The 15,071-nt window shown below is 37.8% G+C and overlaps 1 protein-coding gene across 7 annotated transcripts in view; it reads right to left on the bottom strand.

Moving 5' to 3' along the window:
• Positions 1–15,071, bottom strand: part of thrab (thyroid hormone receptor alpha b) — a 170,053-nt gene that overhangs the window by 47,146 nt on the left and 107,836 nt on the right. For all 7 annotated transcript variants that reach the window (XR_013194467.1, XM_077200984.1, XM_077200988.1 and 4 more), the window contains one exon: positions 998–1,245. Coding sequence is in view for 6 of the 7 variants with exons in the window: in XM_077200984.1 (XP_077057099.1) it covers positions 998–1,053 (56 nt within the window). In the remaining variant the exon portion in view is untranslated. The remainder of the gene's footprint in view (positions 1–997; positions 1,246–15,071) is intronic.

Below are 15,071 nucleotides of genomic sequence, written 5' to 3'. Positions count from 1 at the left end.
CGCAGAGTGTCGTGGTGAATCGCAAACGGCAATGGGTGTTGAGAAGCAAGAATCAATCGTTTTATATCATATAGCGTGTTATAGTGGAAGACAAATGACGCCGAATCGCAGTCGCTAGTTTCGCCTTCTCGATGCAACATCTCAATGTTTACATGCAACCAAATAATTCGTTACTAATCAGATTGATGCCTCAATCGGACTGAAAAGACTTCATGTAAACACCCTTAATCGATCCGATTGTGCTCGATCCGAATTAAATTTCGATCGGATTGAAAGGGGTGGTTTATTCCTTTTCTAATCCGATCGAGAGAACATGTAAACACTTGATCTGATTAAAGACCGAAACTGAAAGGACTGCACATGTGCAATAAAATTGAAATAGTGTAATGACGTATGACACGCTGAACAAGCTGTTCTTCCTGTTGAATAAAGTGTCATTTAAAACGAGTGTCCAACTCTCTAAAATTCTCCGCGGAGTGGAGCAGGACAACGTCCCACCAGTCTTTGTTTCAGATTATCATCCACAGACGACTTGTTTTGGGTGCGGGGAGGAGCATTTTTACTGTGTGATAAATATAAGCAGCACGGCATAACGGTTAATATGCTCATTGTCTCCAAATTATGATCAGAAATGGATAAATATTAAGTCTGCTGTTTAAAACAAATAAAGAACCAATGTAGAATGGTTATTAATTCGTAACAACAGGAAACTCTGTATATTTGTGCAGTGTGCGCATGTCAAAAAATCTATTCCGATTTGAAACTTGTGACATATAAACGCGCACATTAACCTGATCACCTTTTTAGCGTTCATGTAAACACTACATTCGGATTCAATTCAGTCCGATTGAAACAAAAGTTGTGCATGTAAATGTAGCCAGTGACTATCGTAACAGACAAAAATATTGTATAGTCTGAACCTGGCATTATGACTAACATCATAGCTTGATTAATGACTCTGCAATCTATTATGAGATCAGTTTCTTAAGAGGCTCACCGTTTCTCTTCTCCCTCTGATTGGTTTGGGTCTTGCTCCTTGGGCATGTGTTCCATTCACCTTATTTCCATCCAGCGGCCAATCATGTGAGACTGAGGCGGGCCCCACCCTCGAATGCACGCCTGTCATTCGCGGGTTGTGATGAGTCAGACAGTCATTGGACGGCTTTGGAGCGAAGCTCGCAAACCAAGCCCGCCTCACTCTCCAGCCCAGATGCCCAGTGATAATGCAGCAATATATAATGAGGTCTGCGAAAAAAGACAGAATCAAAGTTAGCATGTGCGCTAATCAATTCAGAGCACAGTTATAACAAACTTAAGGAGATCTGTGTACAAGAATGGACAAAATATATTTCAATGATTTTACGTTCCACCAATAAAAGTTTTGCATTCCCCTGAGAAACTTTTGTTTTGCTAACAAAAAGTTAGCATTTTATTGTGAGCAAAAGCAACATTTCTCAAGGTAAAGCGAGTGTTTTGTGAGCAAGCCAAACGTTTCTCAGAGGAACGCAAAAATTTTACAAGCAAACAGAAAGTTCTTGTGGAAAGCAAAACTTCTGCGTGATAATGCAAAACCAATGAAAGCTTCTCTGGGGAACTCACTGAAATATAATTGCTCCTGCTCATTTTGTTTCCATCCCCATGTACTCTTAGGTGCTTTGTACAAACTAATATGTACAAGCAATGTTAAGGTTTTATTTGTGGTTTGTGATTAGATTTTTTGTTTCTATTGTATTGTTTTATTGCTAGTTTTTAGCTTGTAGTATTTTTAGTTAGCAATAACAACCCTGTCTTTTTATTCATTGTGAGTAAAAATTATGAGTTGTATGTTGTATCAGAGTATTAAAAACAATCTGTGTAATAATAAAGCTATGAACAACACCAACGTTGGCAAATCCCAATCTAGTGGTTCCAGTCCAGAGTATTATTTTGAGAAAATTAAAATTAAAAACAGTAATTTCCAAAATAAATAAATATACAAAGTTTAAATATATAAAAATAAAATACTGATAAGAAAGAATGTTTCAGATATGTGTGCATCCCTCTTCTTTTAGTTGTCTGTCCCATGTGACATGCCTCCCATGTGCTCTCATAAGTACAACCGGCTAACTGGAGAAAAAACAAGCACACTTTCCAGGAAACAACTGTGATAACGTAAGCCTAAAGCCCAAAACCCAGGAGGTCACGGGCAACACTAGGCTGCTGCTCATTCACTTCTTTGGCAGCAACAATGTGTCTCAAAACCTGTGTAAATCGCAAGGCCTCGACTGCCTTGATAATCTGGATTAGGAAGAGGGATACTGAGAAAATTGTCCACAGGCCACGAGATTGTGATGAGCTAGACCATTTAACTGATCAGTCACCTGAAAATGAAAAACAGACAGTCTTTAAAGTCTTGCAGTCTTTAAACTGTGCATTTAGGCTTAATTGTGTATGCAAACACTACTTTACTGAAATAGACACTCAAATCTAAACAGCCGATTAGACAAAGGATGCCTACGTGTACGAGCAAATTAGGGATTTGGTCAGTACCCAAATTTAGTCTCTGTTTTGTTGTTGTCACAGGTCAATATGGTCAGACTACGAATCATAGGAGAAAAGAAACTGATCCAGGTTGCTTCAAAAAGTAAAAACTACTTGAAATCTAATTTTTAATAGCACTATAAACAGCAATACCAAGAGTGTTAACCTTTGTTTGCTGCTGCAAACTTAGCAGCAAAGCCTTCGCAGCCCCAAAAGTGTTTTGCCCTTTAACAAAGCACTTTACAAGCTTGATTTACCCATTGTGTGCCTTATAAAAAGAAAACTGAACATTTAGCCCACTTTTTAAAAAATGCAGAGATAGACATCAGTCATCTGAAATCACCATTCAGTCTAAAATAATTTTTTGCCCATATCGCCCAGCCTTATAAGTCTACAAGTAAAATTGTCTGGCCTCCTCTACAAAGTCTTCAGTGAAAACTGATATATCGAGGCAAATTCACAAAGCGTTCTGCTGACATGTGCATGCATAAGTGTATATCAATGTTTCTTTGGTATCTATTATTCTCACAGTTACTAAGCGAACTCCCCAAACACAAACCGGCATGGTACATGCCGTTCAGGCCCTCTGAATCTGTCTATGAATGGGTGGCTCTGGACCAAAGGGGGAAAATAGATAGTTTTATTGTGTGTGAAAAAGAAAGAAAAGGATCCGGTGGCTTAAGCTCAAAGCTTGAGAGAGCATGATCACAGAGCCGAGAGGTGCGGGACTCCATGATACTGATACGGTGCTGATACGCTTACATACCGCCACATACGACCAGCCTAAATTCTGACTGCAGTAGTGCTTGGCGATTCAAGCGCATGGCTAATGTATGATGCAACCCTTTGACAATGAAGCCAAGAGGACATTTGTTCTGCATTAGTTAATGCTCAGCTGGCCTATCATCTTTCATCGGGGCTAGCCTATTCGCATATTCGCTAGCCTGACAGGCCTTTTCATCAGCCCGTCCAGATGATGTGTCTGTGTTCACCTCCATTGTGCATAGAGCTTAAAGTGTGTGTAAATGTTTTTAAGCTGCTTATTACCAAAACAACGGTGACGCTCAGTGGGATTTCTGCAACTAATCTAAAGTTCTTCATTTAAAAAAAAAAATGTTTTACCCTAATTTTATTTCAGACCTATATTACTTTTTTCATGTGTGGATCAGACAATTAGATGTTTTGAAGAATGGTCAAGCTGTTCTCTTCCATAAAATAAAAATGAATGGGGACTGTGGCTGTCATGCTCTAAAAAGGCATACTAAGTCCTTAATGCACTATAAAAAAAAAACTAAAACCCCCCCAAAAAACAGTAATTTTTTTGGGAATTTTTATGCAGGTGGTGGGAGAAATTCATTCTGGATTTATACTGCAATAAAATCCCCAACTAGCCCATGTAAAGGTTGAAAATACAGTGCATCCCCATAAGAAACAATTATCATCCAAATATAGAGCTTTTGAAAAAGAGCAGCTTGAACATTTTGCTAATGTCCTTTTAGTCAAATGGTTATTCAAGATACTTGAGTAAATTATCACTATATTTTAATCTTAGGTCAACAATATAGCACTTCAAGTCCCACATTTCATCTTCATCACAAGGCTAAAACGTACACACAGACATTCTCGTCTCTGGTGTAGGAGGTCCACCTCTCCCTCCTGTTCAGTCAAGGTCAAAGCCATAAAACCCCATACAATCAAACATACGGGATCTATAAATGTTGCTTTACAAGCCAGAGTTCCTGTTAAACATGCAACTAGCTGAGAACTCAGGCGAGAGGGACACCAGGAGAAACAGAAAGAGAGGAAGAACACACCAGATTAAGTTTAATTCAGCATAGGGCCATAAACAAGGAAAAAAGGAGAGGTGGTGTTTGTTAATGATGACTGTTTTAGTGTGTGTGTGTGTGTGTGTGTGTGTGTGTGTGTGTGTGTGTGTGTGTGTGTGTGTGTGTGTGTGTGTGTGTGTGTGTGTGTGTGTGTGTGTCATTAAAAAGTGCAAAAGAAGCCAAAAATGCACACAGGCCACATCAATTTTAAAGTGGAGCATTGCAGGTACCTTTGACACTGCACCTGTGTACGTAAGACAAATGTGTGCAAGAGCGTATATGTTGTGTGTGTGAAGGAGCAATGCTTGACATATATGTTGACACAGTGCATACATTGGATTTAAAAACTGCAGCAGGTGCAGCTGAGTAAGGTTTTCGGACTCATTTTTCTTGCTGTAAGTTTGTCGCTGTGTTCTGCATTCTCAAACGCGGTACTAAAACTTTTTAATTGGCAAGAAGAAAGTGGACTCCGTTTCTCCCTCTTCCTCTGTTTTCCGACTTTCTTCTAGCCATTAATTGAACGCTTTAAAATGCTGGTTTCAAAGCAGCATGAAAAAGAATAACTAGTTAGTACTGTATGTCGCAGACTGAAACGATCTCTACTAATTAGACAAACTCTATCTCTTCTTACCCAGAAGAGTTCAAACATTTTTACAACATACAAATGTACAATTAAATTACACAATAAGTGAAAAAAAAAGGTTTGTAAAAGATAGGCATTCTTATCTGTTGGGGTTTGACAGGTTGGTCAGTGTACTTATGAACAGCTAGTGACAGAGCACTGATGATCCAGGAGATAAAGATTCCGGACTGTGATCTGATATGATGTCGGTGAAGGCCATGGGTTGCAAATGTCATCACGCTATTCAGAGTTCACCATCATATAATGAATGTTTCACTAAGAAGACAACGCAAGAAGAGATCCTTATATAACTAATCAACTCACCGTCTTCGGAAAAGAACATTTTCTGTCAGAGGGATTGAAAAATTCTACTTTGGTTGATTGCAAATCTCAAGATCTAATGCACCAATCAATAGCACCTTCATGTGAAGATACAAACTGAGGCAACACCTTCCTTGTGACTGTGGCAAAGGCATTGAGACAGATAAAGATAAACTTACTCTTTTATTTCACTGAGGTAAAAAAAAAAAAAAAAAAACTTACCAAAGCCACCAAATGCTGTCATATGGTGCTTGGCGGGTGTTTTTTGGACCTTCTCTCACTCACCCTCCTCCTTCCCAGCGTTTGCTGTTTACATTAGGTGGAGTGGGCTGATAAAGTTTCCTGATGGATTGCTGGTTAAACTGCCTCCGTAAGTCACCACATGCCTGATTACTGTCTCTGGGTAGTTGACCTTTTTGTAGTTGTTACTGTTACGTGTCAGGTTTACAAAGAGTGGATGAAAAATGGTTTAGAAATGGACAGAAAGATAGAGGATGGAAAAAAATGAGAAAAGTGGCCAACCAGTATAGATCTTTCAGTGGGCAAGGTGGATATATGAAATGAAACAGATGAAATTGAAATACACACCAAATTGAAAAAAACTTACATTTAAAAACTATAATAAAATGTTTCAATATATATTATAGCTTTCTTAAGGATAATGTAACAGTGAAGACTGAAGTAATAGCAGCAGAATAGGGAGCATTACAGAGATATTTTTTTACAAATAATGTTATACTTTATTTACTTTTAGGATTGCACATTGTTTACATATAATATGGGTGAATTTTACTGTATACATAATAATAATAATACTAATATTACATATATATATATATACATATATATAAACACAAATACACACACAAATATATACAGTATACACACACACACACACACACACACATATATATATATATATATATATATATATATAGGGGTGGAACGGTACACAGAAGTCACGGTTCGGTTCATACCTCGGTTCAGACAACCCGGTTCGGTACGATTTCGGTACAATGGAGTGAAAAGCAAAACTAAAATGCAGAAGGCATTTTTATAAATGTCTTAAGCCTTGTATTTTGTAAATATTTTTATTAATAAAGGCATAGAACCAGTTTATTTTTAGTGCACTGACAATAGTTTTATATAATTGAATTAGTTTATTAATTAAATTAATAAAAAGACAAAGACCTTGCGATATGTTTGGTATGTTTGAATGAATTTAAAATTAATTAGCCATATTTCAGATCAATATATTTGTTTTTCTTAATTTCAATTAACCCTAACTTTATTCTCATCTGAATTATAAATAATTGATTTCCGTATAAAATAATACTTGGCTACAATTAAAAACCACATTTGATTTTCTTTTTTTAATCAATGTAGCATGTGTAACTTAAAAGTAAAACTGTGTGTGTGTGTGTGTGTGTGTGTGTGTGTGTGTGCGTGCGATTTTGGTTGGGTGACAGTTGTAGGTTACAGTTTGACAAAAGCACAATGTTGTGTTTTATTGGGAGTGTACACAAATATATGTAAAAACAATGCAGTTTGAATTATATGTTTACGGAGAATGTTTTTGTTTCCACTGTTCGATCGCGCCCGTTTTGGATCAACGATCAAGCCATTTTGCTTGTGTCTCTTTAGCATCTTCTCCAGCTCAAGAATAAGGAAAATTAATGGGGTGGATCTGCTCAAATACAAGAATGAGAGTACGCAGCGAGACTATGGTCATCTTAAGGTAAGTCTGCCCGTGAAAAAGCTGGATACAGACTAGTCTGACAAAGTCACTTCCCTTAGGCACAAACGGATGCTTAGGGGGAAACAAAAAGGAAAAAGGAAGGGCATTGTGGGAAACTGAACACCCCAGGATCCCCATCCCCCTACCCCCCCCCCTACCCCCTCCCCTCAGAACCCCAACACACACAAACACTCCCCTTCAAAGAGCACATGGCCTCCTCCCTCATTCCACCATGCCTTTGGCAAAGACAGGTAAAGACGCTGCCAAGAATGTGATTGTATTTGAAAAACAAATTAGAGGCCTTTCCCCTCTATCTCGCCATTTCTAAGGTGGATCATTCAAAAATCTTGGACAAAGTGGACAAATCTTTGACATTCACAAAAGGTGGTTAAAAGGAAGATTCGCCAAGTTGAGCTATCTGTGGATTTGCCGGCTTTTGTGCATAGCTAAATCATGCTCTATTAATCTTTCACAAGGCCAGTCAGTCAGGCATAAAAAAACCTGAGATTTACTTTAAGACGGATGCTTCAGCATTTATTTTTCATTACAGCACACCAAAAGGAATCGCTTGAGTCTTGCAACTTATCAAGTGATCTCACTGCAGTCAGATGCGTGCTCAGTGTCAGGGAGGAGGCTGTGAACTTCCCCTCAGATCGTGGCAGAAGGCACACTGCTTTTTTATGACCTACTTTTTAAGGGCTGTCAAAGTTAAACACGTGCGATTAATGAAATGTTTAAAAACGTATTCAATTTGACACAATAACTGCTTCATTCTGTGTGATTTCCAAAACATTGGGACGTTCAGAGCTGATTACAAGTGATTGGAGCCACATCAAGTGTCTCACACATAAAATGTCATTAGTTGAAATTGATCGGTAAATGGGAAAACGATGTTTATCGAAAGTAAATCCATTTGCAATTGTTATGGTGAAATTTAAAGAATTGTGATATAGGACATTATTTACTCACACTCAAGTTTTTCCAAACCTGTACGTCATACACAAAAGGTGCATTTCTGAATTTATAATGAAATTGAATGAGGACTCAATTGAGGCCCCAAAATAACATTGCTAGTTATATATATATATAGCCTATGTCTGGTGTAAAAATGTAAGTTAATGTCAAAATTAAGAATAACAAAGGGATTTGACAAATACTTTCTTTTAATGATTTTAAACATATCTTTAAATCTGAGAACTGTTAATAATAACATTATTATTATTAATAATAATAATAAGTTAAAAAGTGCAGGAGCACCCAGCAGCATCCTGTAAACATTTTGTAAAACTTAAAGACTCTATTTTAATGGTTAAATTAAATGTTAGTAATCAAAAAGCATTTCTAATTAATTGAAATCATCAAACAGATTCAATTTATTTACAGTTTAACAAAAAATACATTTTTAGGGCCCTATGATAAACCGAATTTTTATTTTTACGGGTTGCGATGGAGATCTTTGAGTTTCTGTGTGTTTATGATATGACGATAACTTTTCTCAGTTGAAGCATTAAAAAGCTCATGAAGTGACTAAGCGGCTCTGGAGATGATGTTTATGCAATCATGCCCTCATATAATGATGCGGCAGAGGTTGAAAACAGTGCAACAGTCACGCGTGCTCCAGTGTGGCCGAGTGTGTGTGTGTGTGTGTGTGTGTGTGTGTGTGTGTGTGTGTGTGTGTGTGTGTGTGCGTGGTAAATTAAATCATGCGTCTGCGCCATTCATTTAGAGACACGCAGGATTCATATTTAAAGTCTTTTTGCGGTTTGAAAATCTTTTTTATTTGTACTGACCTGCTTTTTATTAATTCATAAAATATTTGACAAATTCCGTGACATTCCGCTTTATACAGAAAATTCCATTTTTATGCCTGGATTACGCGATTCCGTCCGTGTTTTCTGCATCGCGGACATCACAGGACCCTATTATTTTGAGGTGTTTTGCAACTTCAGTGTAGTGATTTATTGCTACTTTAGCAAAGTCTGCTGCTGCCTTAACTTTGAGAGACAACTGATGCGTGATCAGTGAAGCAGCTCCAGTCAGCGAGTACTTTCGGTGTGAGAGTGCAAAACTTTCAGTGCCTTCAGCTTTCCACGTTGATTAGCTGGACTCGTGACTCCCAACAAATCAAATGGGCAGGGACATTGGTCTAGTCTACAGAGTGGCGAGTTCTGACCGAGGTGAGTGCGTCAGAGCCAAATAAAGCGCATTTCAAAATTTTATTATTTTATCGGCAAATCGGTTTTGAAAATGGCCGATACCGACAACCATAAAAATGCTTAATATCGGCGCCGAAAATCGGTCGACCCCTACATTAGGGCCAGATTTACTACAGTCTGCGCCATGACAAACTCTAGGTTGGTGTTAAAAAACTACTGTCAGGATTTAATAAAGACTCACAATGAAAACTTAGCACTAAAAAAAAAAAAGCGTGGACAGTTATTTTTGCGGCTGACCTTATTGCATATGCATTTATTGGAGTTTCCCTTTTAGACACAACATTTATGGGAGGAGAGTATTTAAATGAATCATGCAAGGTTTGCGTTGATCAATTTACTGTTATTTGCATCATTAACTCCCCCCCAAAAAGCATGCCTTAACTAACCCATTTTAAACCTATTTTAATAGATCCCAACGCACCTGATTATCATCAGCTCTGCTTGTTTGCAACCCTACACGAATGTTAGCTGCTCTTGATAGATTGCGCTGGTCATTATGGAAATGATCTGACTGCATCTGTGTTCTTGAATGTGCACATTCTCAGTAAATCACCCGCAGAAATGTTCACTCCCATCTGCGCTTTTATGGGATTGTTGTCTCACACTTATTTGCCCAGGTTAGTAAATCTGGCCATATGTCATTATTAATTGAAAATCTAGACACCTATCTTTGGCATGTTCAATATTATTAATATCCGAAACATGAATTTGAATAATTTAATGAATTGGTTGATCCAGTTCACAAAACTGATCTGAATGATTCATTCACAAAATCAAGTTCTTAGGGAATCAATGATCTGGTCACAGCAGTTTGGGCAAATTCCTTATACAATCTCTAATGTATACCCTTCAAAAAACTTGGAATATAGCACATAAATCATTTGGATTAGTCTATGGTGCTTTTATAATTTAATTAATAGATAAATAAATAAAATAATGACATGAGGGGAGTAAACTATTTTATTCAAAAAAAAATTGAGTAAACTATCCCTTTAGATTAAATGAAGGGACTCAATCTTCATACATGCAAGTTTAATAACAAGTGTTAGGTTTATTTCATTGTGGAAATATTAAAGATTTGCCTTTACTTTTTATTTTTCTGTTTAAAATATGATATTGTGAAATTTGAATCAACTGACTGCCCTACTATGTATACACATAATTAGCGTGCCTTTAAGAGTGAGAAACACCTAGAGAGAGAAATGGAACACAGCCAGATATCAGAGGCAAGTGAGGTCAAAGGTCAGCACTGTGTTTGGACAGGAGCCCAGTTAAAGATCTACCTTTCCTCTACACAAACCTTACATGTTTTTGTGTAGTGCGTGCACGTCACGATGGTCTGTGCCCAGGGCAGCGGTACAGAACTGAGATATCACATGATTAAACTGCCGCCCGTAGAGCGTGAGATATCAGAACAAACTAGCACACTTCTGAGCAAACACAGCAGGTGAGGTTTGGCACTCAATCAGGTAAACAGGTACAATATTTTATGAATGGAGTGGAAGTCAGGTCGAGTAGAAACAAAGGGAATTCCGATGTGTCTGTGTGTATATTGGAAGAGGCTGGGACAACCCTGTGACACCCGATAGGTTATGCTGGGAATTAAAGCAGATTGAGAGGTGTGGTATATATTGGCCCTGGGATCTGTACACTCGCTGCTAGTACATTCACCGCTCTCGGCCATCTCAGCTGCAGGCATTGCCTTCACTCCTCTATCACCAGCAATCTTTCACACTCTATTTCTTTCCCTCACTGTTCCTCAGAGTCTGGACACTTCCACAATAGCAGAGCAGGAAAAACCAGACATGACAGTAGGTCTTACTGACTTCAAGACTCCTGAGGGTTGTTTTTGTAAACATTCACCCCAAAGTTTTGTCAGTGCTTACTCACCCCCATGTTGTTTCAACCTCTTATTACTTTCTTTCCACCATAAAAAAGACAATGTTTAATGTTTGTGGCGCTCTTTTTTGTAGTATGATGTACACTGCCCATCTGATACATAAAAGTAAATGTATCATAAAAGTTACTCATACAACTCATTTGGATTCAGAAGACCTGAAATGTGGTGCACAATTACGTTGTATGAGGAAAATACTGAAAATCTTTCCCTCTCACCTGAAGTCAAGTTTTTCAAATTTTCTATGACAAATTATTTTTGTTTCATTTAACATTTGAGAGCTACAGTAGAGGAGAAGATTTACACTGAATATCAAATATACGTAGCATACAAGTAAAGAAAGCGTGCCTTAGTAGTATAAAGTAGCATCAAGTATGGATTAAATATAATATATATAAATATATTTTTTTGGGCACTTGGCAATATAAATCATCCATTTTGTGGAAAAGAGCAGTTTGGACATTCTCCATAATGGAACAAAGAAAGTTGCTTTCTTCAGGAAAAAAGCATGTGGGTTTGTAACAACAGGGTTCCACACTTTTTAATCAATGAATTTCCATTAGTTTTCATGACCTTATCAGTCATTTAAGATTTCTGACATAATTAAGATTCACATTAGCTAATGAATTAGATTACATTCTGACCAATTTGTGCTCCAATTTGAGAACTTTATAGCAACACACTTTTAGTTTTAATCTACATGGGCAATGTCTAGACAAGTTTTTTTAGGTTGCTCTGCTCTAAAAGATTGAATTATCTTCCCTATAGAAATTTCATTACTTTTACTATTATTAAAAGCATAGATCACCCATGAATAAAATTCTGTCATCCTTTACTCAACCTCATGTCTCTCCAACAGAAGAAAGAATGCCACTCATGAAACAACATCAGGGAAATAAATGATGACAGAGTTTTTATTTCTGAGTGAGCTATCTCTTTAAAGTTCCCTGACTTTAAAATTCCCAGATTTCCCATGACTCCACTTTCAATATGCACGTAAAATGACATCACATACGGCAACATCAGACACACTTTCGAGTTGCATTAAGTTTTGCAAGATGTAACTGGGTTAAAGGGGATCTGAGGAATTCCTCGCCTGTCACTTTGAGAGAAAACTGATGTGTTTATTGCCGGCAGCGGCATTTGTGTCCTGTAAGTTCTCATAAAATACAGAACAACATGTCCAGTTGTTTCTATGCACACACACACACTCCGTAAAGCCAAGCATCAGCACAAATAAAACACACCAGCTGCCAGCCAAATGCATAAACACTAGGGCAAATAAAACCAGTGAAATAAATTAGGGCAGTTATAAAGAGAAAAAAATAGTACCATACACTTTTGTACTGTAAAAAAAAAAACCACACACTGTAGATTAGCCTACAGATTGTGGCGTGAGCGGCCTGTAAATGCTTAATTTGGCCCCATCCAGTGGGTTGCAGGCGACCCACCCCTTAAAGCAGCCACACGCTACTCTCCTTCTGCCTCACGCCCCTATATCACCTCGCTCTCCCCACCTACACCAACCCACCTGTCACCTCCACCCATCACCTCCTCATCACAGTCACCTCCGTAATGAGCTATAAATGTCGGGCGTTGTGGCATATGGAGGGCTGAGGGAGCTCGCACACCCCCCAGAGACTAAAGGTGCTGGCGGGTGGGAAGCTGGGCCGGGTGGGTTAGCGGGGGCCCTATCCCGGATGTTGTGCAGCCTTGAAAGTCGAGAAGGTGGCGCCGCTCACCAGGATGATGGCGCCTGTGGGAGAGGGGTGATTTTTTTGGCCCGGTGCCGGGACCTATCCTCCCACGCCTGTGTGGTCCTGGAACTTATTAGCACCCCTAGTATACATACATATTGTACCTTCAAAATCCATAATACACATATGTAAGAGCTGTGTGGAAATTCCCGCAACGCTGCCTTAACCATACACATGCTCAACGCATTCCACATCTCCAGGCAATAACCTCTCAGCCCATCAAAAATCAAGGCACAGTCACACATGTACAAGTTCACACTTTGAGTTCATCTTGTTAATGAAAAGAGAAAAAAGGTGGAAGAATTCAATGTGTAAAAGTTACTAATAAACATACACAATACAATGTTGATGGATCATGTCTAAAACTATTTAATTTAAGCTATTCTTTTTGCCATTTTTCTTTAGCTTGATAAAAATGATGGAGGATGAAGATAAAGTGGAAGATAAAATAATAGATCAGCTTTTTTGTCATTAGTGGGGAAATTGGTTACAACTTTTATTTTCATAAAGAATAACATTAAATAGTGAAGAACCATTTTTCAATAATAGGCTGAGTGAATGAACGATTCAATGACTAATTCGCAACACACACAAAAATGATTCAAAAGAAGTTCATACTTGTAAATGGTGGAGAATGCGGCACATCTTGCGTTATAGGTCTCTTGATAATGCCAACATGGCGGATGTAGTAGGCCAGGATTGTATTCATAATCCACACATTAATACAGAGAATATACCTTATCAAGAGTTGAAAGAGAAAAGATCTTCATCTCATGCAGAACAAACTCGGACCAAACGCAATTTCAGGTGCCATAACTAACTTGTCGCCCCCTATTGGCATAATGATATAACCTGCAGTAAATTTCTATGACTGGTTTGATATAATTGATTTGAAACCGTTTAAATTTGAACAGAATAGCACAAAAAAAAAGTTTAATTCACATTTATACATTTGGTAGACTAATCCAAAGCGACTAAAAGTGCATTTAAGTGAATCTTTTTTTTTTTTTTTTAGTTCATGCATTCCTCGGGAATCGAACCCATGACTTTAGCACTTTCAGCACCATGCTCTTATGTTTGAGCTACAGGAAGGCTTATTGAAATTTAAATTATTGAATTATTTAAAAATATATCAAAATTAATTCTATTAACATTTAATTATTAATAATTTTAAAATACTTTTTAAATCATTAATACAAATTATTAATTTAATTACAGCAATTTATTTACATTTTAATCTGATTAAATCTGAATATTATTGTATCCATTAAGTTTTCAGAGTTTAAATATTTATGAAAACTATCAAAAATGAGGAGGAAAGAAAAACAATGCAAATCACACACACAGTCCTATCCAGACTGGATTAAACTTCTAAGAGGCTTAAACGTCTAAGATGCTGGAGTTAGACAGCAAGTATGCCTATGAAACACAAATTCACAATTCCTCAGAGCAAACTAGACCCACTCCGAAAAGGGCTAAAGAATGACGCAACAGGCTCAGATATATTAAGGAGATAACGCAGTGAAAGAAAGAGGCAAATACATGTGTAGGAGGGAGACCAGGAGATGGAGGGTTTGTGGCAAATTGCCCCAAGGTATAAAATGAAACAGTTACTTAATCATTTTTTCCCTTCTTTCCTCACTTTTCCTGAATTCACTTCACGTCCTTTCACAGAGCCACACTACATTCAGGAGAGAAAAACTAGGTGTCCAACAGCTTTTAGCAGTGAATTTATCATTAATATACCTCTAAGTCTATGTGCAGAGTGTCTGTATATGTCTGTGTATCTTAATCGGGTTGTTTGTGCATATATGTTTGCTTTTTGGAAATGTGTAGCTATGCGGCCTCTGTCTGTATTTAATAAATGTGCATGTATAAGTCTCTGAGGATCACTCTGTCTATTTATTTTTAGGTAAACACTGTGCTTCCTCTGCTTGTGGATTGTGGGTAATGGGGTTCTACCTCCTTCTTTCTCAGACTCAAGGCTTGCTGCATATATTATACATCGCATCCATACCAAACCCACAGCGCTGTAGGTGTCGCCCCTGAGGGCCCCATTGAGCACCACAACCTAAAATACAAATGACCCCTTTTTTATACGATAATACTGCGTTTCTTACTCTTTTATGGTGCGGTGGCATACAGAGGAAATGGACTTCAATTCCCAGAGCACT

The sequence above is a fragment of the Siphateles boraxobius genome, unplaced genomic scaffold (genome assembly GCF_051911475.1).
Source record: "Siphateles boraxobius isolate OS27281-9 unplaced genomic scaffold, OSU_SipBor_1 46, whole genome shotgun sequence".
Lineage (NCBI taxonomy): Eukaryota > Metazoa > Chordata > Actinopteri > Cypriniformes > Leuciscidae > Siphateles > Siphateles boraxobius.
Note: the sequence above shows the minus strand (reverse complement) of the source record. Positions and strands in the feature narration are given on the sequence as shown.